The sequence below is a fragment of the Oikopleura dioica genome, chromosome PAR (genome assembly GCF_907165135.1).
Source record: "Oikopleura dioica chromosome PAR, OKI2018_I68_1.0, whole genome shotgun sequence".
Classification (NCBI taxonomy): Eukaryota; Metazoa; Chordata; class Appendicularia; order Copelata; family Oikopleuridae; genus Oikopleura; species Oikopleura dioica.
Window position 1 is genome coordinate 16,953,654 of NC_137293.1, and position 22,104 is coordinate 16,975,757.

Below are 22,104 nucleotides of genomic sequence, written 5' to 3' on the forward strand. Positions count from 1 at the left end.
AATCAGGTGTTCAACGCAGGTTCCTGAGTCGACTGGTGTTTTTTCGAATATGAATAGAATATATATTTGCACCTGTATCAGTACAGAATGGTTTGACAGAAAATGACAGTAACTGTCAAGCATCTTCAAAGTCCCAGTCGTCGTCAACTTCCGCCAGCGCTTTGTTCATTTCTTCCTCCGTAATGTCCAAGTCGAGGTCTTTTTCCCAATCGTCCATGTCGCAGTCTTCATCGCTGTCCGCGATCTTCTTTATTTCGTCTTTATTTACAACGTCTAGGGATTCAGACTCGGCACTATACGGAGAAGATTCCCCTTGCTTTTCGCCTTCGGAAAGAGCAGAAGTGGTCGATAATTCAAGTTCGTCAGGGGCATGCACGTGATCTGTGTCAGGGACTAATCCTTCCAGCTCTAGACGATAGAGATATCTAAAAAACATAAGTTTTTTGCTTATTCTGGAAATTAAAAAAAAGTTTTTCCCCTTTTTTATCACTTACCTAGCCCAAAAATCGTTATGATTCGCTTTCTTCGGGACTAGTTTATTGTACATGAGTCGAACGTTCGTCCTGGCAATCAAGATTTCTGTCAGTTTATTCTTTCTGGCTTCGATAGTTTTGTTGAAATTCGCTTTCCAGCTGTCGAAATTGGGATCCATAGGGTCGCGAAGATAGATCTGCGGATTCGTTTCATAAATGGGCTCTTCTAGGTTCGTTTGCGATTTGTTCTCTGGAAGGGATGGAGTTTCTTTCTGATTTTCTGAAATTTCCTCGTCATCTTCGGATTCGTGGTCGGATTCCAGAAGGACTTTTTCGACTCCATCAACTAGAGTTCTTAAGCCAGTTCCAAGCAAAGACACGCCAGCCTAGATTTTCAACTGTCTCTACCACTCTCTCTTTTTTATAAAAAGTTGTTTCACCTTTGTGTAATTCGCGGTTTCCTTGGCAATCTCTTCTCCTGCATAATGATTAATCGATTGATAGGAAGCTTCCGTCGCTGCGCTCAGAATCGCACTTGAATCCTCTTTCACTACTTTTGCGAATTCTTCCAGATCGCGCTGCATGAACTCGGAGGCTTCGGAAATTGCGTTGATGGATTCTTCCGCCACATTGTTTACTTTTTCAACAGCACTTGTGACAGCGTTTGTCGCCCAAGACGCCTTTTTAAGCGCTCTCATTAATTTGATAAGGGGGGGGGGTACCCTATTTAACGGGGTCTGGGGCGGACCCGATTTATCGGATTTTATATTCCGTAATCGGGTCCCCCTGAGCTGGGAATCGGGACAAAAGTCCAGCACCAACTCCTGGCCGAGCTACTACACCGCGATACAGGCCCTCGCTGAGTAGCGCTCGCGAGCAACACTCTCGCTGCAAGAGCCTTGATGAGTCTCCCCTCTACTAAATGAATTAACTAATAAATATTATGAATGGCTTTAATTAATGATTGGCTTAATTTAAAGGTTAGGGTTAGGGGGCACCGCGCAAAATGACAGAACAGTCTCACCCGAGGGGGATAGGCTAGGGTTAGTTAGGGTTACCGAAGGTAACCCTAAGTAACCCTAGACTAGACCCCGGCATTTTAGGACCTAAGGGGCGAAGCCCCGTGGTAAGGGGCAATTAGATTAAATATTTTCTGCTCATATCATCATTGGAGGGTCAAGTGAGAACGTAGAATTAATGATGAAGGTAAAAACTCCCAAAAAATCTGAAACCCGTTAATTTATGAGCCCAAGCGAGAATATTGAACCCGTTATTATTGTGCCCCCCCTAATAATAGTAATTATAGTAATAATAGTTATTATTTATAATTTAAATCACTTCTTCTTGTTCAAAATCTAAAGATGGTAAGCTTTCATTTTCCATCAAATGCTTTTGATTTCAGCGGGCGCGCTCCGTTGCGCCCCCATATCTTGGCTAGTAGCGCAGTGTGGTAGCTCGCCCAGAAGTTGGTGCTGGACTTTTGTCCCCCCAGCCCCCTGAGCTTGACATCCTGTGTCAGGGTCCTTAGAGAAATTTTATAAAAACCTGCGTAAACTTCTTCTCCGGACCTTGTTTCAGGTTTTCTACGCAGGCTGCCCAGCCCAGTTCTTATTCTGATAAATAGGGTCAGAATTGAAAGTTGAAAAAATAACAATTGAGAGCACTACCCATCCACCCCAGCTCTGGCTGGCATCACCACCCTCCTTCTGCTATTCAAATAATCAAATTCAACACTATTCATTAATAGTTTCCCAAACCTTTTCGCCTTCCGAAGACATCTCTGCTCTGAATTGATAGGTCTGATTTGAAGTGATCGGTTGAATATCCGATCCTTTGATAGTTTTTCTTGTTGGTATAAAAGAAGTCTTGTCTTTTGTCTACCCAAGGGTGGCCCAAGCCTTCATGAGTCACGAGAACGACCCGCGGGCAAACACCGCTTTCCTCCGTCCGAAGTCGGTAATTCTCAACTTTATAGAATGTAAATACACCGGTTACTTATCAGCCTAAACTTTTAACTATCAGAATGAAAAACGATGATAAGCCAAAAGCATGTTTTCTCAAAAACGACGATTTCACCATTTGAGGAATTTGTCATTTCACTAAAAACCCCGGTTTTAGGGACTTCTTTAAGATTCTATAAAAAATTATTCATGCCTTCTTTCAACTCTTTGAGGTTTCGTAAATCTTAAAATTGCCAAAATCGGGGTTAACCGTCAAACAACGAATTTCTCGCTGGTGAAATCGTCGCTTTTGAGAAAATTACGTTTTCTTGAAAATCGTCGTTGATCTTTTGTCCTGCAATTTTTTCAAAAAATGTTAATGACATAAATGAGTTTTATTTGTTTGTGAAAGATTTTCCTAATACATGAATTGAAAATTGGGCAGTACAAAACTGGTGCTTCTTTTTCATGACTTTCAAGGATCGTAGTTAGGTCTCGACTCGCCGCGATCATCATGTCCTGAACAAATCATTGACGAATGGTTAATTGCATATTTTTTCGCATTGATCTCAAAGAGTGAAATCAACACGCACCATAATGGGATGAGCCACCGTAACTACCGAATCCGCGATCATCATGATGGCCTCCATGACCTCCGTAGCCGCGATCATCGTTTCTGCCGCCTTGGTTGTATTGGCCAGAGTACCCGTCAATGTGTCTTTCGTCTTTCACTTAGGAAATCCGCGTAAATGAAATATCAGAGAGCTTCTGGTCACCTCGCATGTCACGATCGCCACGATCTCGTCTTGGAGAGCGCGATCTATCTCGAAAACCTCCTCTATCGCCGCGACCGAAATCGCGCTCGTCACGGGATCCTCCTCTCCCTCGTCGGTCGTCACGATCTCGTCTGGAGCTAAAATATCTACTTACGCCGAAATCTCAAGACAAGGCTCACCCTCCACGATCTCTAGATCGATCTCTCGAGCGTTCTTCTTCTCTTCCGCCTCGTCGATCATCTCGATCGCCTCGATCACGGTCTCCTCTTCGACCGTCTCGGTCACGATCACCTCTTCGGTCATCCCGATCACGTGATCGTCGTCGATCTCGATCCCTGCTTCGTCGATCTCGGCCTCGATCACGATCGCGTCTGTCCCGGTCACGATCACGGTCGTCTCTTTTCGTGTATCGCCTGTCACTGTAGGCATCCCTGTCCGACTTGGAGATCGGAATTCCCTCCCTTCTCATTTCATCCTCTCGTGCTTTTCGCATCTGTTCTTGCTGCATTCGTTTGATTTCTTCAATTTGAAGTCGAAGGGCCGTCGCTTCCTTTTGCGTCTTCATTTGACCCGGAGCTAGTAAGAGTAAAAATGCGTCTTGAACTTTTGGTCTTTACTTTTTCTATCGCCCTGCGCAAAATCCACGTGGAGCATTTTGTCATTCAAGCGGGTCCTGTTTAGTTTCTTCTGAGCATACTCGGCGTCCTCGATGGTTTCAAACCTGTAAAACGAATTACAAACTAAAAGAAAGACGATTCTGCCACTCGTTCATGCGTATCTACTGTACTTTTTTAATCTTATTTTTCTAGTGACATTTTTTATGAATAATTTCGCATCCTAAGACCTGAGATTTTTTGGGAGATCGAAAGAAAGTCCTGTTTTTTGTCCTGTTTTTAAATGGTCCTGGTCTTCTGGGTCCTTATGGGGTTTTCCTGATATTTGGCTGCTTACTCAATATAGGCGAAACCGCGAGGCTGGCGGGTATTGAAGTCGATCGGAATGTGTACATCTCGGACATTTCCGTATTCCTGGAAAAGCAGCTTGATTTCGTCAGGTCTAAAAATAACAATTACCATATTTCTCATATGATGAAATTTTACTTTTGGAAAATAACAATTTCCTTTTAATTATTTATTCGAGATTTTACCTGGTAGAAGCATCAATTGGCCGGACATACAGCGAAGTATTCGGTCCTCGTCGGGACATGTGATGCCGATCGCCCATCTTCTATTTTTTTCTTCTTTTTTTCTCTCTCTGAGTTTTTGTGAAAATCGGAGTTCTCTGGCTGATCTGGGAAAAAAAGGCGAATTTCTCGGTGAGGAGCTGCTCTTTTTTTGCTTGGGCGCGGCGATTGGTCGATTTAATGACTCACGCTAAAGTTGAATAAAGGAAAAAGCATGTTTCCGCCCGGGCTCGAACCGGGGACCTTTCGCGTGTTAGGCGAACGTGATAACCACTACACTACGGAAACTTGAAGGGTGACCTGAAGAGATACTTCATGTTCTAACTTATTTCGGCTTTCGAGTCGAGCGTCTCGACGATTTTACTGACCGTTGTCTTTTTGACAAGAACTTTTTCGAAGCAGTGATTTTATTTTGTTCTTTTTTGATATCAAGTGTCGAAATCATCATTGATCGAGAATCTCCACGAGCTGACTTTTTCGACTCTCACCTATTAGGGCGTTTTCTTCAGCTCACTTTGATTCGCACCAGCTATTGAACTGCCGAAAAAAGAGATTTTTTGAGAATTTCCTGTTAGAACTCTCCGATGAAGAAAAAGAAGAGCAACCTCGCTAATTCGTAAGTGCCAAATAAAACAGATAATTCCTCAAATAATTCTTTTAGGCAAAAATCAAAGAAGTCCCAAGAAAAAATCAAAGTCAAGTTGAGTTCGCGGATGAAAAGGGTGGAGAAAGTCCTCGGGGACAGCATGAAGAGCTATGCGAAGATTTTTCAGAGCTTAGCGGACTTCACCATCAAATTCAACAGAAGTCTCGACGTACAAACATGTGATGATTTCAAAAAAAATTTCGCGGGCCTGGAACTCGTCAAAAAACTTCTTGTCTAGTTTTGTAGAGCTCGTCGAGACGAGTCGAATGATATATAAAACTCCAGATAGTTCTAAGATTTTCCGCCAAAAAAGTGATAAGAAGGTGTGTTATCAAAAATTTTCTGACCAGCGCCGTTTTTGTTCTAGAAAAGCTGAGGTCATGCTTGACCCCGGAAAATGATCCTCATGGTCTGTGATGAAATCATTAATGTTCTTGAAGGTAATAATCACGAGAAAATAAATTTTTATCATAAAATTTAGAAATGCGCAAAATCGTCGAAGCTGACGACCAATTTCCTTCTCCGCGGCCAGAACCGCCAAGCAAAGTCAACACTGGGAAACAAAAGCAAGCTTCAGATGGAAGCGATATTTTGGCGATGTCGCAGAAGTTCATGTGCCTTTTCCAACGAAAATAAATTTCCTACACTTTTTATTTTTTAAGTTACTACCTTTACCGACGGTTAAGGCTTTACCTTGATAATTTTTATGCATTTTGAGTAAACAAAGATAATGAAAAATGACCGTATATTCTCTTAAAACAGAATTAAAAACGTCCTGTAAGGACGAAAGAAATCTTAGAGTCATGTGTTTTGACTAATCAGACTGATTTGAATCGCGAGTGAGAGATGGATTACTTGGTTTGCTCCACCAGTAGCTACCGCCATTGGGAACGCAGTAAGTGTAGTTCTCTCCGAAGTTCATTGCGGATTTCATTACTCCAACATTGAACGACTAAAAGAAATCATAAGACTGTTTCAATTGCGGATCTTACTGTGAGGCAATATTCCTCTCCATAGGCGAATTCGATGCTGGAATCGACATTGATGTTCAAGTAGAATTGATCCTTTTTGCCGTCAACCATCAGATTGCCTCCGATAATATTTCCTTGTGCATCTCTGTTGTGTTGAACCCTAGAAGAGAAAATTCAACGAAAAGAAAGGATAAAACAATGATAGCGCACTTGAATTGGAGAACAGTTTGAGTTTGAGACTTGTCTTGACTGAGATAAGCCTGTTGAAGCTTGTAGATGTCGGATTGATCCCACATACTGATCGTTACGCCTCCTTGTATGATCTCTTCGATGAACGCGTAGCCGCAGTGTCGCTTGCTCCAGACAAGGAAACCGATGTAATCTAGGAGAAAATAAAACGAGAAAAATTAAAAAAATAAGAAGTGATTTTTAAAATTACCGTCTTTAGTCACATCAACGTTGTTTTGGTTGTCTCTCACGTTGGTCAGGATCTGGTACGAGTTGACATTGTCGTTTGAGCTCCTCAAGGTGACCCGACTGCTCTTGATTCCTTTCCAGCCAACTTCGAAGCCAGGGCAAGTATCGTCAATCTGTGTGAGAGGATTCGGCGTCGGGTTGGCCGTGTAAGCCGCCTCAAACTCCTCCTTTGTCATGCATTTGTCTTCTCCAGTAGAAGGATCTTCCCCGAAGAAATAGCAGTCTTCTCTGCATCCAAATGTCTCCGGATCGTACGCCATTCCGATTGGACACTGGCAAGTTCCATCGGCCCCGAAAACCTGGTACGCAAACACTTTTTCTTTGCAAGTGCAAGTGTTGAAGAACATCGAGTAGTGAGGATGGTCGCAGCTGCATCCGCCGTTGTCGGTGATTGTCTGCCAGTGGTAAGGACACACGCACTCGTTGAAATTGGAAACGTCTTCTGAGCGAATCATACCGACGGGGCATTCTTCTGGTTCACACCAGCCATCCGTGACGTAATTCGTCATCGGAACATCGGTTGACAAAGTGTATTTGAATTCGCCCTTGCATTTGCAAGAAACACTCGTGACATTAGCTGCTGTTTCACTGTCAACAAACCAGACCATCGCTGGATCTGGGCAGGCAGGGAGGCATTCCGTTAGAATTTGTCCGTACTCGTGAGTTTTGCCAGAAAAGTACCATCCTGGAGGACATTCTTCTACCTCTTCGCAAACTCCATTTGCATTTGGAAGCATGTTGCCTTCGATGCAAATACACATGAGCAATATATTCGACCACTTTTGCCCTGCTGGGCAGCATTCAATTTCTCCTGACATGTCATTTTCAAATGGATACTTGTCCGCTGGGCACTCACAGAGGGCCGTAATAGGGCTGAAAATCTGTGATGGCGAGCAAATTGATGGTTCGCAAGTAAAAGCTCCGTCAGTAATGACCTGTTTCATTCCTGGGCAAGAGCATTTTCCGTCGACAGGATCTGCGAATTTCTTCGATCCAAAAGAACCCATGCACATGCATTTTTGCTCACGAACATTGAAAACTTGGTCTGACGCGCAGCAGTGGAGCTTTCCGAAGACATCGAGGAACTGGTTCGGAAGAGAATCTGGGCAGACTTGATTGCAGCTGTCTCCTCCGTCGCAAACACAGAGGCTCTTTTCAGCGCTCCAATGTTGGCCGAGCTCGCAACAAGGCTTCGTTAAAGACGCGAGGGAGCCATCAGCACAGTAGCACTCTTCATCTTTGTAAATTTGCTCTTCGGGACATTTGCTCACGCAAGAACCTGCTTCCATTTCAGATCCCTCGGGACATGGAGAATCGCATGATCCATCAATTACCACTTGACCTTCTGGACATTCACAAAGGCCAAGCTCATCGTTGTAAAGGGGTTTGTCTAATTTTGGAAAAATGAAGAATGTAACGTAACAAAAAGGTTTTCGTTAGTATGGAACGTAACAAAAAGGTTTTCGCTAGTATGGAACGTAACAAAAAGGTTTTCGCTAGTATGGAACGTAACAAAAGGTTTTCGCTACAATGTAACCGAAAAAAAGGATAGATGAAAATCTTGATTTTTCTCATTTCTTTGCATAATTCCTAATTTGCAAAAATAGATTTTTGGAAAAAAAGAGAAAAATTCCAATTTTGTATATAAAATTCCAAAAAAAGAAAAATTAAATTATGGAAAAAAAAACTGGGTTTTCGTAGGCCGGTAGGCCTTCTGCGCCTGCTATGTTTTTTTGCCCTAGGGAACCTGTTTATCATAGCTTAATATCTGTGTCTAATAATTCACTATTATTCTGACACTTATTTTCCGCGTCATTTTATTACAGATAGTTGTTGACAGGCTCAGTTTTCCGCATTGTTTATCATTGTCGTATTGTCTCCGCATGTGTTCAATCTCTATTGCTTGTTGTTATTTTGTGTTTATTTTTTGTTAATGTTACCTTAGTTCTCCATTAGTGGCATGATAACTTCGATTTCACCTGCCCATAGGGCATCCATCAATTTCAATTTTTTTTTGAACTCATGTAGAAGTCCAACTTGCGTCTTTCGTTCTTCAAGTATTCGTGCGAGATCGTCGTCGTTTATTCCGATACGTGCAACCTAGAACTTATTTTTGTCGTGTTACAGGTGTATCATACCGTAAGGAGTGTCATCCACGAAGAATATGCCTCATTTAGTCTTGACATCAGACCTTGTAAACATATTACAACGCTGGCTGGCGTCACAGTTTCTTCACCGTTCACGTATCTATTCAGCTGCACAATCGTTGCATCTGCATATTCATGGAATCGAACAAGTACATCGAAAGCTTTTTCAGAGTTCGAAATTTACGCGGCTGCCGTTCGCATCAGAGAGTATATACGGCTGCAAGTGTTAGGATTAAACGAATTGACGTTTATGTTTAGCCGCGGAAATATTCTCATGGTGCCGGTGCCTGTTTCGTTTTGTGCAAATGGTGCATTTCGAACTATTACTGGCAGTGAGTTGTGAACTTCTGTTTTCCATGTTTCCATTTCTCAGTCTTAAAGTTTTTCTATCTGTTTGTTGGTCTATTAATATCCTGTTGCAAGTATGTTCCATGTAGTATTTCTACTGAAACGAAAGGATACAGTTGTACTTTTACTACAGTAAGTGGCGACTTTATAATGACTTGAATTTGAACTTTTTCAATTTTAGCCGCTTCTCCGGTGTAGGTTGAATTTGTCGCATTCTTTTTATTCCTTTTTCTTCACGACCAAAGTTACCTTGGGTGGTATTGTCCGAGCCATCTTGTGTCTCGTCGTTTTGTGGTGCGCCTTAAGTTTCTTTCGCTTGTTTTGTCTATATATTTACCTAAGTCCGCGTGGTTTTCAACAGGCGTTTCTTGGACAACATTTGGCGTCGCTGATTTTATTTTATCCAATTATTTCTAAGTACGTCTGTTACCTGAGCCTTCTGGATCTCGGACTTCGTTTTCACCCGTTGGAGCCGATTCTACAGTATCCATGCGTGTGATGAAAGTGATATCACTCTGATGGAACTTCGTCAGCTGATTACAATCTGGCTCTGGACACCGAAAAACTGGCGGATGTTCTCCTCTTGGGTTGTAACCTTCTTGATGGTGGCCTTTTATGGTTCTTATTGTACCGTTTAGTGTATCTATGATTCTCCTATTATTTTGCGGAAAATCCGCAGATTTTTTCACTGAAAATCCGCGGGAATTTTGGCTCAATGACGAGTGATTGGCCTGCTTGATTGAAAAAAGAGGCGGAGAATCACGGAAAATAACTTCAATACTGATTGCGTTTAATTTCTAAGGTTTAGATGAACCTTGCCTGTGATACAGGTTAAGCAGCAAATATGCTTGCAGTGGAGATTAAGAACTTCTCGTCGAAATTCCTTGTCCAGTTCCTTTTTGCAAACGTTGCATATATTCAAATCCGTGTAAAATCGATTCATATTGTTCTGAATTTTATTTGTATCAACGACTTATATGTTTCGCCGCGGCAGTTAGCTACAGTTTAAATATTCGCGTTTAACAGTTATTACGCTTAATTACAGTCACCGCATGAGTTTTCAGATTATTAATTTCAGTTACTCCTCCGCATTTGATTGTTTCTTTGGTGACTTTTCCTCCAAAGCTTTGATTAAAGTCCGTCCCTCTTCCGCCATCTTTTTCATCTTATCCCATGCAACCATTACTTCGTTCACTGGGTGTCCGCTTTCATAAACCATTTCTTTGATTTCGCTTAAGCCTTTCGGTTAAGCCGTAGTTAAATGATTGTTCGCTTACCTCATAGTATTGCGAGCCATCCCTTTTACATACGCGTCCATGAGTTCTCCATTGAAATAGACTTGCTTTTTCTGCCTTTTAAGCCCGAATTTCAATTGCTCCATCATTTTTTCCTGTTCTTTTGTCATGCAATGTTTATTACATTTCATTTCCTCCAACTTTACGATGATGAGCTTGAGCTCATCTTCATCTTTTTTGATCAATCCTTCTTCGACTCCTTTTTTCGCGAGTTTAATTCGTTCCATTGGGAATCGGTCAATCTAAACTATTTTTCTTATGTTTCACTATTTTTTATTAAAGGATAAAGGTTTATTTTATAAAAATATAAAAAGAGAATGTTTCGTCTAATCTGAAAAGTATTTAAGATGATTTCAGTTTTTTTAAGAATTGGGGTACAGGATCTCCATTTTTCTCGCAAGTTTTTATTAATTCTGCCGCGTGTTTCTTGTCTTCTGATGATATGAGACTGATGGCTCTACAGTTTTTCGTTTCGTTGACTATTCGTTCGATTCTATACAATATTTGTAATACCTAAATACTGTGGACTTTTACTTACTGATGATTGTAGTCTTTTACTTTAATTGGCAATTCGATATTGAAAATAATGTGCACATTTATGATTGGAAGACCTCTCGCGATTCCTTGTGTTCCGACGATCATGCACTTTTGTTTTGTCTAATGATATTTTTACGCTACGTCTTATGAAAGGACGAATGTTATACATACCATGAGTTCTTGGATTGTTTGATTTCGGTCGTGTTGATTTTTACCTCCGTGGATTGTCATGACTCTGTGTCCGTGTGTGTTGAGAATTCCTGCGATAATTTCTGCATATTCTCGTGTGTCTGTCAGAATGAGCACTTTTTTGTCTCTTATTTGATCGCAAATTTGTATTGCTCGACTGGCTCTGTATATTTGTTCTATATGTTCGAAGCTTTGTATTGTTCGAATTAGGGCTGGCAAAGTTGTTAACCTGGTCAAATGGCCTTGACAGCTTTTGGGGTCGGCAAGCCACCAAGCGATTGTAGGTGGTGATGGGTGGGTTGAGGAGAGAATCAGAAATTTAATTGAAAAAGCTCATCATTTTCACTATTATTTTCGAACCAGCTGGTCATCGTTTTTATACTCTTTATTTCTCAACTTTATTACTGAGTTACACCTGTTGCCAGTCCTAATTCTGACCAGAGGTGGCCATTCGGGCAAAAAATCGTCTCCTAGCCGTTCTGAGCCGAGAAATTCAAACTGTCCGGAAAAGCTGCATGACAGTTGGGCAATAATTTTCGATTTGAAGTGAACAGAATCGTGGATAAAAATTTCGATAGATAGGAGCATGAGGGTAAATATAGTTCAAACTTAGGAATTTTCTTTGGCTGCAGCTTGACTTTCTGTCCGAAATTGCTTAAATTCCCGAAATGCCCCTTTCTGCCAAATTTTAGCCGTCAGTTTACATGCCGAACACATTTTGCCTTTAAATTACCCGGTGTCGCTGCTCGAATGGTCAACTCTAGTTCGGACGCTTGTCTGTTTAACGACACCTATCGACAAAAAGACATAGTTTTCTTTAAGGAATCTTGTCGCTTGTTTTTGCAACAATTCATCGAATGTAGATGAAAAGATTGCTGTTGTTCTGTCATGACCTTTCCTCTGTCGTAGATACCAGTTGATATCGTTTAGATCTTTATCGAGTCCTTCATCTATCATACAATCCGCGTTATCCAGAATGAAAAATCGACAAGCTTCGCCGTCAATAACCGCTTCTGATAGCAGGAATTTTATTCGACCCGGAGTACCGATCACGATGTTGCATCCTTCATTGATTTTTTTGACTTGTTTTTGAATACTTAATTGAATAAAAATTAAATAAAAATGTCGTTTATACTCTGTTCCACCGCAGACAAGGATCGGAACAATTCCAGTGTTTTCACAAAACTTGCAGCTTTCACCATATAATTGTGCCGCGACTTCTCTTGTTGGTGAAATAATGATGCAGTCGACTCTTCCGTTTGTGTTAATGATCCGTTCTTTAGTATTATTTTTCATTAAATAATTAATAATTGGAATCATCATTGCAGCAGTTTTTCCTGATCCGGTTTGTGCGGTTGCCATCATATCTGTTCTTTCTGCCAAGATTTTGAATGCGTATTGTTGTATTGGGAAGGGCTGGGCGTATTTCATTCCCCGCAAATTCTCTTGAATTTCTCGGCAAAGATGCATGTCTTCGAATTTTTCCGCATAGTATTGTTCCGCGACACTTTTAATCTTTCTTTCACTCAGGTCGTATTTCGTGATATTAATTGGGATAGTGTTGAGCTGTGTCATGGTTCTCCTTTCTATTTCGGCATCTGGTGTCTTAATTTGTTAACTCATGTGTGTCCAACCGAACTTACATGTTTTTGCTTTGAGGTCATTGACATCGTGCTGGAATTGTTTTTCGCGGATCTATTTAGTAGTCTGTTCATCTTAACATCGTAATAATTAGTTAATCAATTATTACAAAAGGTGGCAGTAAGAAATTCCTTCGATTGGCAGGCAAAACAATTACATTCGCTTTTTGATCGTGAATAGATTGGTCGGGTTACTACAGTCGCGGGCCTTAAGGAAACATTCTATTGCTTCTCCCTTTGCTTCCTGCATTTCGATTCGGCCTTTTTAGGGTTTTCAAATTGGATACTTTATTTTTCTTTTCAATTTCAAGTCCCTTGCCTATTAACAAATCGTAACGTTTTTTAAGAGAATCATTGTTTTCCGCACTTTTGACTTTATCTAGCAATTCTTTTACTTCTTCCGCTTTTTTTTTCCATAATTCTGTCGCTAGACGTAAGTTCTTTATTTTTTCTTTCTTGATTTTGTTAACGTCATTTTTTAATTCTTTTCCATCGCTCTTCATTCTAAAGTTCTATTGTTGATTCTTTCGCACACTTAGGTTGATAGAATAAAGTTGATCAAACACCATAATTTGTCGCACAAATATTCAATATTGGTTTTTATTTTAAATTTTTGACGTTTTATTTGCCGCGTATTTTTTTTTCAGAGACATACGAGCCGTTTAAGTGGATTTGAAGTGGTCATCATCGATCGTGCTGTAGATATGCCCTGTAATTTATTTATGAATCGTTTCTGTTTTATTTTACCATTGTTTGAAAGTTCATTGAGAATCTGGCGCAACTCCGCTTCTTCGAGGCTAAGGTGGCCAAAATCATGGATGACATTTGCTCCTTGTTCACTTTCGTTGCTAGTTGAGTGTTTTTATCTAGTGAATTTGAAAATTTCATACTTGATCACCACAGCTAGAACATTTCCGGTTCGTTGGGAGAATTCGTTTGAGGCGAATGGTTTTGGTGGCGACTTAGAATCTTTATGTCTTGTTACATTTTATACTTACCTTTTTTGGTTCTTCCTTCACAACTGTGTCATTCGCTGCTTGTAATACAGTGAAAATAGCTTCTAGCATGAAGCAGCTCATCACTGATTGGTAATCCTCCTTTATTAACCGGATAACATTTACTACGACGATTGTGTTGCCTATAAATTTTTATTTTTGTTATTTTCTTTTAAGCATACCGTTTTTATTCAGTCGTATTTTCCCAAAAACTTTCACCGCATCGTCTCTTTTTACTTCCGTTAGTCTATTTACGTCGACGAATTCATAGGTGCCTGTTCCGTCGTCAACAGTAATTAACCGCACTGGTATAGTGTTTCGCTCGGCCTCCTGAATGGCATAAAGCTTTGTACAACATTAAGTTTGAACCTTGACAAGTAATACGCGGCCGCAAAAACAGCTACTCCTATCTTCAATTGTGTTTTTGCAATTTGATGTTGACCCTCTTTGTCGACAATATTCGGTTGTTTGAGAGCCGCGATTGTCACGTGAACAATTGTTTCTGGTATTCCCTTGTTCATTCTTAAATTTATTTCAGAATGTTTGTTATGGAAATCTCTCCCGCCGATGCTAGTGAATTAATTTCTCATGTCCGTGAGAAGATCGCAGCCGATAATAAGAAATTTCTGGCTAACGTGGAATCTTCCAACTTACTGGATGTTCTATCAGATGAGTCCCGACAAGTTTATCTCAAATTGATGACTACGGAGACACACTCTACTTCAGACAGCTTCGAATCCGCGCCTGATAATGTTGGTACCGAGAATGGTAATATTTCTTTCGATAAAATGAATTGTTATGTGTATGTTTAGATCTGTCTTCGTCTAAAGATGGCACCGTTTTGTCTTTTGCCGCTTCGGAACGTATGATATTTTTCTTTTTTAAACAATCATCATTATTTAGATTCTACCCAATCTTCCCCGCGTAAATCACCATGCTGCCGCGAATATGAATTGGCTATGATAAATGATGGTTTTGAGGGTCCATGGACCGATGGAGTAGGACCGTGTCAATTTCATTTTCATATGTATAAAAGCTGGCATGAGTCCATTAAGAAGGCGGAAGCCGCGAAGGCATCGAAGAAGACTTTCCCAAAGAAAACTTTTGAGTCTCGCTACGAAGATTTCTACGATGACTATGATGATTATTTAAGTCAATTTGGGGCTGTTTATTCTCAGGGTTCTTCTGATCAATAAATTACTTACTTGAAAAATTGCTGTGCTCAACTTTCAGTTATAACCAGCTGCTAATTTCCGCGGCAATTTTAACAGCTGGATACGATTGGCGATAACAGTCTGAATAAAATAAGGTCAAAATAGAGTCAAAAAATTAAGTATTATTTTTGAACTCATTGTTTCAATCAAGTTCAAGAATTGCTTTTTCAATTGTCTGGTTCGATATTTTCTTTCTCGATCGCATAGATTTCTCCTAACACTTGAGTGTGCATCGCTGCATAATGTCTACGGATCTCATCTCGTCGATTTGAAATCTTCGTACATTCTTTGTCGGGGCATTTGTACTTTCTAGTTGATTTTTATAATCGATCTGTTTAATGTGTTACCTTTCGGTTGAGTGGAGGGCAATATGTGAATCAAGGTCCTTCTTCGTATTTGTTTTAAATTCACATCTGCTTTGATCTTCTTTTGTATAATCGCATCCATAAGGTTTCCATGACAAATGAATTCTCGCATGGGTAGTCACAACGGAAAGTCTTTTGTTGTTGATTTTGTTTTCACACTTATCATAGAGGCAGTGCCAATTTGGTTTACAGATCGGATCACATCGTCTTTCGAAGTGAATTTTCTTTTTCTCCTTAACTTACTCTTAGAAATTTGACGGATGTTTCCTTGTACCCATTCAATATATGCTTTGGTTCCACTGTCGTTTTTCTTTGTGACTATTTTGTGTTCTTCCGCGATGTGTTTATCGAGAATTTTTGTACACTGAAATGTCATCCCGCAGCATCCGCATTTACAGCTAATTACCACGGAAGTACTCTGAATTTACTGCGATACGAAATTGAAAAGAGTTTATGTCTTACCTTTCTTGTCTGTTCGATCTCGATCACATCCCTTTCCTTGATTTGTTTGTTTTTTCTAGTTCCATTCACTTCTTTAAGTTTGTTTTCCACTTTCTTATTATTCCCGAGGAGAGGCTGATTTGGTGATATGGTTACAAGTGGGTGGTTTTCAATGCAATCATAAGTTCCGACAAACATCTGAGGCGCGTCTTTTTTCCATTCTTAATAGTTATGATGATTTTCAGCCTATATTTCTGCATATATTATTGAGTTGCAGGCTTCCCAGTCATCTATTTGACACAGCATCAACGACTTTAGTTGCGTTTGTTCCCAATTTATCGTGAAACTAATGATATTTGTTATAATCTGTTTGTGTTAAGGTGATTGCCTTCGAAACGTATCGGGTGAGGCCCATTAGGTGTAAATCCCATTAGGTGTAAATACCCATTTAGTGTAATTTTCTAGAAGGTGTAACACACCTAATAGATATTTACACCTAATGGGTATTTACACCTAATTGTTCAATATTTTTCAAAATTATTTTGTAAAAAAGGGATCGACACAAGCTGTCACACATTCTCGACGACCCCCCAACGAGCATTTTTTTTTGGAAAAATATTTTTTTTTAATTCTTTCTAAATTGCACTCAAGAAACAAAAAACATCTTTTCGAGCAATTTTCGAAGTCAAAATTTGAAAATCGCGCGCTATCGATGAGTAATCGTGACAAGCTGAAGCGTTTCGTCATTTGCGCTCAATGAATTATCATTTTTCTTTCCTTTTTCAAACGAGAAATCTTTCTGCGAAATATGTTTTCTTGCCGACGTTTATTTAGCTGAAGTTTAATCTATTTCCTGCAATTTTTTCTGATAAATTTTTATATTTAAAACTAACCCGTAGGACCTTTAATGGTACCTTTTTTGATTACAGATAGATGATCAAATGTATATTCACAAAAGAGAAGAAGAATTGAAGCTTAATGAAAACAGCCCGGCTGAAAAATGATGAGTCCAGGAGCAGAAGAGAGATGCTACTCCGAATCAAGAGGAAAGTTAATATTCGCAGAAAAAGGAAGACCAGTTCATCAAATCGTTGAGAATCTCCCTCGACCGCTGACTCATGAACTTGAGGTAATCTTTTAGAAGGGATTTTTGAAAATAAATTGTAAAATTCTAGCGTCGAACGCGAAATCCAGGCGGCGCTGATGACCAATTCCTCGAGAGCACGAACGTCTGTCACGAAGAACTTTCCTTCGCGGAAAATGTCGACCATTTTTGGCAAAGTTTTGAAGCCGATCCACTCGCTTTCTTGGGACCCGTTCAGCTCGCTTCTGGCGCTGAGTTCGAAGAACGCGACTTTTGTCTAAATCTGGGACTCGGATCGAGAAGAACTTGTTCAGCGACAAGTTGGAGCTTCTTGTGTTGCCTTCGTCGGATTTAGTAACTTGGGAGAGAAACTGGTCGTTTCTGAAAGCGATTCTATCGCCATTTTTAGGTAAAACTGCGCTCAATTTATGACCAATAAACTGTTCTTTAAGCTGCGTAACCTGGACAAATGAAGGAACCTGGTGCAATTTGGAAGGCCCTGCTTTGAACGTCTGTTGGTCACATGACGATCAAAAGATCATTTTCGCCATCAAAAACAAGGCAAGTGCTCCGTCCATGTTTACGATTTCTCACCCTCATTTTAGATCTTCATCGCGTCTTTCGAAGGAATCATGGGCCCGGACGAAGAAGCTCGCGAAATCGAAGGCTTCGAACGCGACGTCCTCCAAATGTCCTGGCATAATCAACGCCTCGCAGTTGCGGTTGAGGGGCTCAGCGATACGCTTTTGTACTCGAAAGTAAATAACTGAATAAATCTCTGTTTCTGATTATGTTTATTTAAGAAAAAGAAGTACTGGAAAGTAAAATCTTACAGCTGGTTCGCCAAACATCAGGTACCAATCATTAATTCGCCAGTGGATATGCACGCTGCCAAATTTAGTCGTAAATTTTTGGAGCTCTCCTTGAGTTTTGTTGAATAGTTCTCCAGATTTAGGCACACGATGAAAAATAATCCATACGCCACATTAATGCCGCAGTCCATGTATTTTTGTTTTGGGCATTTTTGATATATAGGAGCCCAGTCCTTTTCGTCTTCTTCGAATACTTCAAGAAACACTTAATTAAATTTCCAATTGCGCTTATGATACGGTTAATTAATCTAATATTTTTTGAAATTTGCCTTGATAGACATCTCCATAATCTTCGAAATTCAAAGAGTCGTAAATTGTAAATATTTTTTCCTCTCTATCCGCCTTGACAATTATCCAGTGTCCAACTCGACCAGGGATAAAGACAGGGCAAACAAATCGTTTTATTTCTGATGGATGATAACCAGTACCAGCAAAATTTTTTCCTTGAAAGACCATTTGTGAGAATTTCGTGTCTTCAAGAATAATATCATTAGTTTGGTGTTGCTGTTGGTAATGTCTCATAATGATGATAAACAAGTCCAGAATTTTGTCTTTTGTTTCTGTTCGAAGTTTGTAAAGTGGCAACAGATCTCGGACGCGAACTTCCTCCTTTTCTATTAAATTGACCAGCTGTCCTTCAGGCCATTTTTGTATATTTTTAGCGATATTTTCTGCTTCAAATGACATCTTGTAGCCATTAAACTTTTCAAACTTGAAAGTTGGAGTTTTGAACATTTTTCTATCAAGCTCGTTTTCGTAACTCATTGCATTTTCAGATTCCTCAAGAAGAATGGAATTGGACGATTCATCGTTGTTTGTTGCTGACTTAACTTCTGTGTATTCCGCGGCTTCTTCAAGGACATCAATACGACGCTTTTCTTCCTTGATTTCATCTGTTTTCCTCACAAAGGCGCCGCTATGCTCGCCCATTGCTGGAAGGTTCTCTTCGTTGATTTCATGACCAGGTGAGCCCTTTTTCTTTTTTGCGTTTTCTTCTTTCTTTTCGACCAAATTGAAATTCATTCCAGCGAGAAAAGTCTCAAACACTGGATTTCTGCGATCCAGGTCACAAAGGAACTTGTCAAGTGCGTCTTTTGAAGAGAGTAATCTTTTTGCCTCGGTCGACGCCCCTTTTAGATCTTTTGAAGTCGATATTACAAGCTTTTTCAGCTCAGCATGGCTTATTTTTAGAGGCATGGAAGAAGACTGTCGATCCAACTTTCGATAGAATCGTTGCATAGCGTTAAATTTAACCATCCATGTTGTACCAGTTTTTTGCGTTGTTTTTATTGGCCATTTTCCATCTTCAAGATAGCTCAACTCATCGTTAAACGTCGTTTTCTTGCGATTTGTGATCACTTTGCAAAGCTCTTGAACATCAGGCTTAGACTGCAGACCGCGCAAGAGTCGTGCATTTACACTCTCGCTTAATCTTGGTTCATCGTTGATTTCAAAAGTTAATTGATATTTTAGAAACGAGTCAAGCTGTTGTTGTCGCTGGTCATGAAGCTGATGAGAAGCGCTGCTCAATTCGAATAAAAATAGAGAGACCGTGGTCGAAATCATGGAGAAAAATTTAGGTAAAAAATGATCAAACCAAGCCTGGCGTTATTAGTGCTATCGATTTCCCCAGTTTTGATCATATTGGATGATTTATCGGCCCATTCACTAGGCTTGAATGTGGCGTCTTCGTTGAAATAGTTCTTGAGGAGGTAGTCGCGATAAGCAATCCATCCATTCTTCTTTTTCTTCTTTTCGCCGTCATCAACATCCACCTTTTCTTTCGCGTTTTCGTCATCATCAACATCCACCTCTTTTTTCGCGTTTTCGTCATCAACATCCATCGACTCAACAGCATTACCGTCGATTTCAAGATTTTTTTGGCACTCTTCTGTGATGATTTCGATGAAAACAGCCCGAAATTCATCTTGTCCAACAGGGAAATAAGGCGCAGAATACAGACAATTCCTTATTGATTTTATAAAATGAAATTAACTGACTTTCACAATACTAATCCCCCTTTTAGAAACCCTCAACGATGATCAATAGATCAGAACAAAAAGCTCAATCAAAAGGAAATGTTGAACATGATCCGTCACGGAGCGAGAAAGATCTTCGCTGGCGAATGCACAGGAGCTCTCGATGTCAATCTGAACATCGAGGAAGTCCTCAAAGCCGGAGAAAAGAAAACGGAGGAACTTGCGGCCGAATTTGACAGTATGGGCTTGTTTGAATCTTCAATTTGCTAGATTTCTTTTAGAAATTGGTAAGAACGCGGCGCAAAAGTTCACCTTAGACGAAAACACCGATCACACTTGTCATGTTTGGAACGGCGTCGACTTCCGAGACGAGAAGAAAAAAGAGAGCAAGTTGATCGATGTCTGGATCGAGCCTCCAAAGCGAGAGCGAAAGGCAAACTATGCTGTTGATTAGTATTACAAGGAAGCTCCCCGTGTCAAGTAAGCCCTCTTCATGCTTCTTTAGTCCTTACAACATGTTTTAGCGATCCCAAAGCGCCAAAAGCACCTCTTCCGCCAAAACAACTGGACATCAAAGACTTTCAGTTCTATCCCCACGAACTGATTCCTTTTTTTGCGACAAGAAGTCCTGGCCTATCGAAAGCAAGTCAACTACAAAGTCTCTATCGATCCAGACGCCGAGCATCCTAAGAAAAAACAGAAAGCGGAGCAGGAGAAAATCGACGAATCCCTCGGGAAAATCCCTCGAGCATCTCGCAAATCGCTTCGTTACCAAGGCCAGAAACCGTCCAGAAACTATCTGCATCCTTGGAAATCTGTTCTCGTACAATGAGCGGCGCGACAAAGCAACGACATATTTCTCGCGCGCTGTGCAAATCTGCGATTCCGATTTCACTATGCTTTCCACTTGTTGGGACACGAGTATGTTCTGAAGGAAGAAAACGACAGCGCAATCAAGTGCTTCAAGAACGCAATAAAGCACAAGGCGAGATTTGTCAATGCGTTGACGAGCATTGGTGATGTTTTCATCAATGCAGAGAAGTACGACCTTGCAGAGAGTTATTTATTAACAGGTTGAGAAATTTACAACTGAATCTTAATAAGAACTGTTTTCTAGCGCTGAGATACTATCCAAAGAACGCTACTGTTTGGTTATACATGGGGCAGATTCGCCACAAGAAAGGAGAACTGAATAAAGCTCTCCAATGCTTCAATAAAGTACCAAAGCTGACAAATTCTAGCCTCATGTAATACCTTTGTTTCTAGGCGCTGCAGTTCGATCCAACACAAGCGAACGCGCTCTTCATGAAAGCAAACATGTATTATAATCTCGGCGACTATCGGAAATCGCTCAACGAGTTGATACATCTCGACAAGATTCACCCCAAACTGGGGCGAAACCATCATTTGAGGCATACCATCATTTGGGGCAGAAATATCTCGGCAACAAGCATATGCAAATTGCTAATCAGCTCGATCCAAAAGGAAATCACTAGCAAAAAGGTAAAGCTCTTGATGTTTTCCATGTTTCAATTGAAAATTTCAGCTCACGATTCATTAGAACTGGCAGACATTGCCAATTATGAGCGGGATCAATCGATGGAATCTTCAATTTCTGTAACTCCGACGGCGAATGATAAAATGATAAGAACTTACGACGACAATTCCGCGCTAGCAACTACTAGTCCACGACTCGAGTTAACACCTTTATCTGCACGATGCCGATGCGCTTGGAGGAATCAGATCCAGCTCAACCTTTCCGACTTTACTCAACGAGCGTATGGCACTAACTACATCGAAACTCTCCGAGTTCAGGTAAAATTTAAACAGTCAGTCAGGGACACTGAGTCAGGGCCTGAAAGCCTGGAATTTCCCACCTATTCTTAAGTCATCACAATAAATCTCTTTTTCAGATCCACGCTAATTGCCGAATCCGTCGCGTTTACTTCTTCGACCAGCTTTATTCCGAAGACGAGCTTCCCGCCGAATTCAAGCTCTACCACCTGGAATCTCTTGAAAACATAACCGCACGAGCTGAGCAAAACTACAAGTCCTTTATTAAGTCAACCAAGAGCGCAAACTAGCAACAAAAAAAAATCAAGTTCATCGATACTATTTGCCAAGGTACGAAAATACGTCAGAATTTGATTTTGTGGACGATTTTTAATTGATTTCAAATAATACCCATTCTAAGCGCACAGTTATCAATACACACCTCCAATGAAGACCAAAAGCGCCTGTGTATTCTTCATTTTGAAGCTCAGTCAGAAAAAATTCATCTTCCGCAGAAGATTTGCCCGAATGGCAACCGAAACCTCAAGCGAGTCGGACAGCGGAAACTTATCTACAAATCAGCTGATGCTAAAAGATCAAAGGTAAAATAGCAAATGTTAGCAATCTCATTTTATAAAACCTTCCTGATGACTTGTGTCCGTTCTTCCTCCCAAGCCTTCAAGAGGCCTTCCTGTCCTGCCCGGCGTTTCCAGGATTGATACAAGTGGAAGGAACACTTTATATGAATAACGCCGGGCA

At 40.5% G+C, this 22,104-nt stretch overlaps 5 protein-coding genes, 1 long non-coding RNA gene and 1 other non-coding gene across 8 annotated transcripts; 2 read left to right on the forward strand and 5 right to left on the reverse strand.

Annotated features, from left to right (window-relative positions):
• Positions 1-21: 21 nt before the first annotated feature.
• On the reverse strand, positions 22-2,461 carry LOC145703519 (BSD domain-containing protein 1-like). Its single transcript, XM_081780882.1, has 5 exons — positions 2,231-2,461; positions 2,141-2,182; positions 914-1,153; positions 495-859; positions 22-425 (listed from the first exon to the last, which is right to left on the reverse strand). Exons 1-5 carry the CDS (start codon positions 2,249-2,251, stop codon positions 116-118), a joined length of 978 nt encoding a protein of 325 aa, XP_081637008.1. The 5' UTR covers positions 2,252-2,461; the 3' UTR covers positions 22-115.
• Positions 2,462-2,789: 328 nt separating this feature from the next.
• LOC145702492 (uncharacterized) lies at positions 2,790-4,523 on the reverse strand. 2 transcript variants are annotated; one of them, XM_081779725.1, is made up of 7 exons: positions 4,337-4,523; positions 4,141-4,245; positions 3,807-3,910; positions 3,369-3,765; positions 3,190-3,326; positions 3,034-3,144; positions 2,790-2,932 (listed from the first exon to the last, which is right to left on the reverse strand). In XM_081779725.1, the coding sequence occupies exons 1-7, from the start codon at positions 4,411-4,413 to the stop codon at positions 2,889-2,891; spliced, it is 975 nt and encodes a 324-aa protein (XP_081635851.1). In that variant the 5' UTR covers positions 4,414-4,523; the 3' UTR covers positions 2,790-2,888. The 2 variants fall into 2 exon arrangements, with proteins under 2 accessions (XP_081635851.1, XP_081635850.1); XM_081779724.1 differs by having other exon boundaries at positions 3,007-3,144.
• A 64-nt stretch (positions 4,524-4,587) lies between these two features.
• On the reverse strand, positions 4,588-4,660 carry TRNAV-AAC (transfer RNA valine (anticodon AAC)). The gene has a single exon. It is a non-coding gene; the product is annotated as a tRNA-Val (tRNA).
• Positions 4,661-4,726: 66 nt separating this feature from the next.
• Positions 4,727-5,685, forward strand: LOC145703520 (uncharacterized). The gene is made up of 4 exons (XM_081780883.1): positions 4,727-4,988; positions 5,034-5,196; positions 5,431-5,458; positions 5,500-5,685. The coding sequence occupies exons 1-4, from the start codon at positions 4,957-4,959 to the stop codon at positions 5,652-5,654; spliced, it is 378 nt and encodes a 125-aa protein (XP_081637009.1). The 5' UTR covers positions 4,727-4,956; the 3' UTR covers positions 5,655-5,685.
• Positions 5,686-5,754: 69 nt separating this feature from the next.
• On the reverse strand, positions 5,755-7,841 carry LOC145703518 (uncharacterized). The gene is made up of 4 exons (XM_081780881.1): positions 6,429-7,841; positions 6,200-6,371; positions 6,011-6,149; positions 5,755-5,970 (listed from the first exon to the last, which is right to left on the reverse strand). The coding sequence occupies exons 1-4, from the start codon at positions 7,753-7,755 to the stop codon at positions 5,833-5,835; spliced, it is 1,776 nt and encodes a 591-aa protein (XP_081637007.1). The 5' UTR covers positions 7,756-7,841; the 3' UTR covers positions 5,755-5,832.
• A 5,443-nt stretch (positions 7,842-13,284) lies between these two features.
• On the reverse strand, positions 13,285-14,138 carry LOC145702157 (replication protein A 32 kDa subunit-like). The gene is made up of 6 exons (XM_081779364.1): positions 14,022-14,138; positions 13,800-13,947; positions 13,621-13,760; positions 13,513-13,583; positions 13,370-13,470; positions 13,285-13,331 (listed from the first exon to the last, which is right to left on the reverse strand). Exons 1-6 carry the CDS (start codon positions 14,136-14,138, stop codon positions 13,285-13,287), a joined length of 624 nt encoding a protein of 207 aa, XP_081635490.1.
• A 2,793-nt stretch (positions 14,139-16,931) lies between these two features.
• On the forward strand, positions 16,932-19,173 carry LOC145703307 (uncharacterized). The gene is made up of 6 exons (XR_014134356.1): positions 16,932-17,130; positions 17,174-17,282; positions 17,327-17,479; positions 17,525-17,575; positions 18,370-18,558; positions 19,067-19,173. It is a non-coding gene; the product is annotated as an uncharacterized LOC145703307 (long non-coding RNA).
• Positions 19,174-22,104: the final 2,931 nt, after the last annotated feature.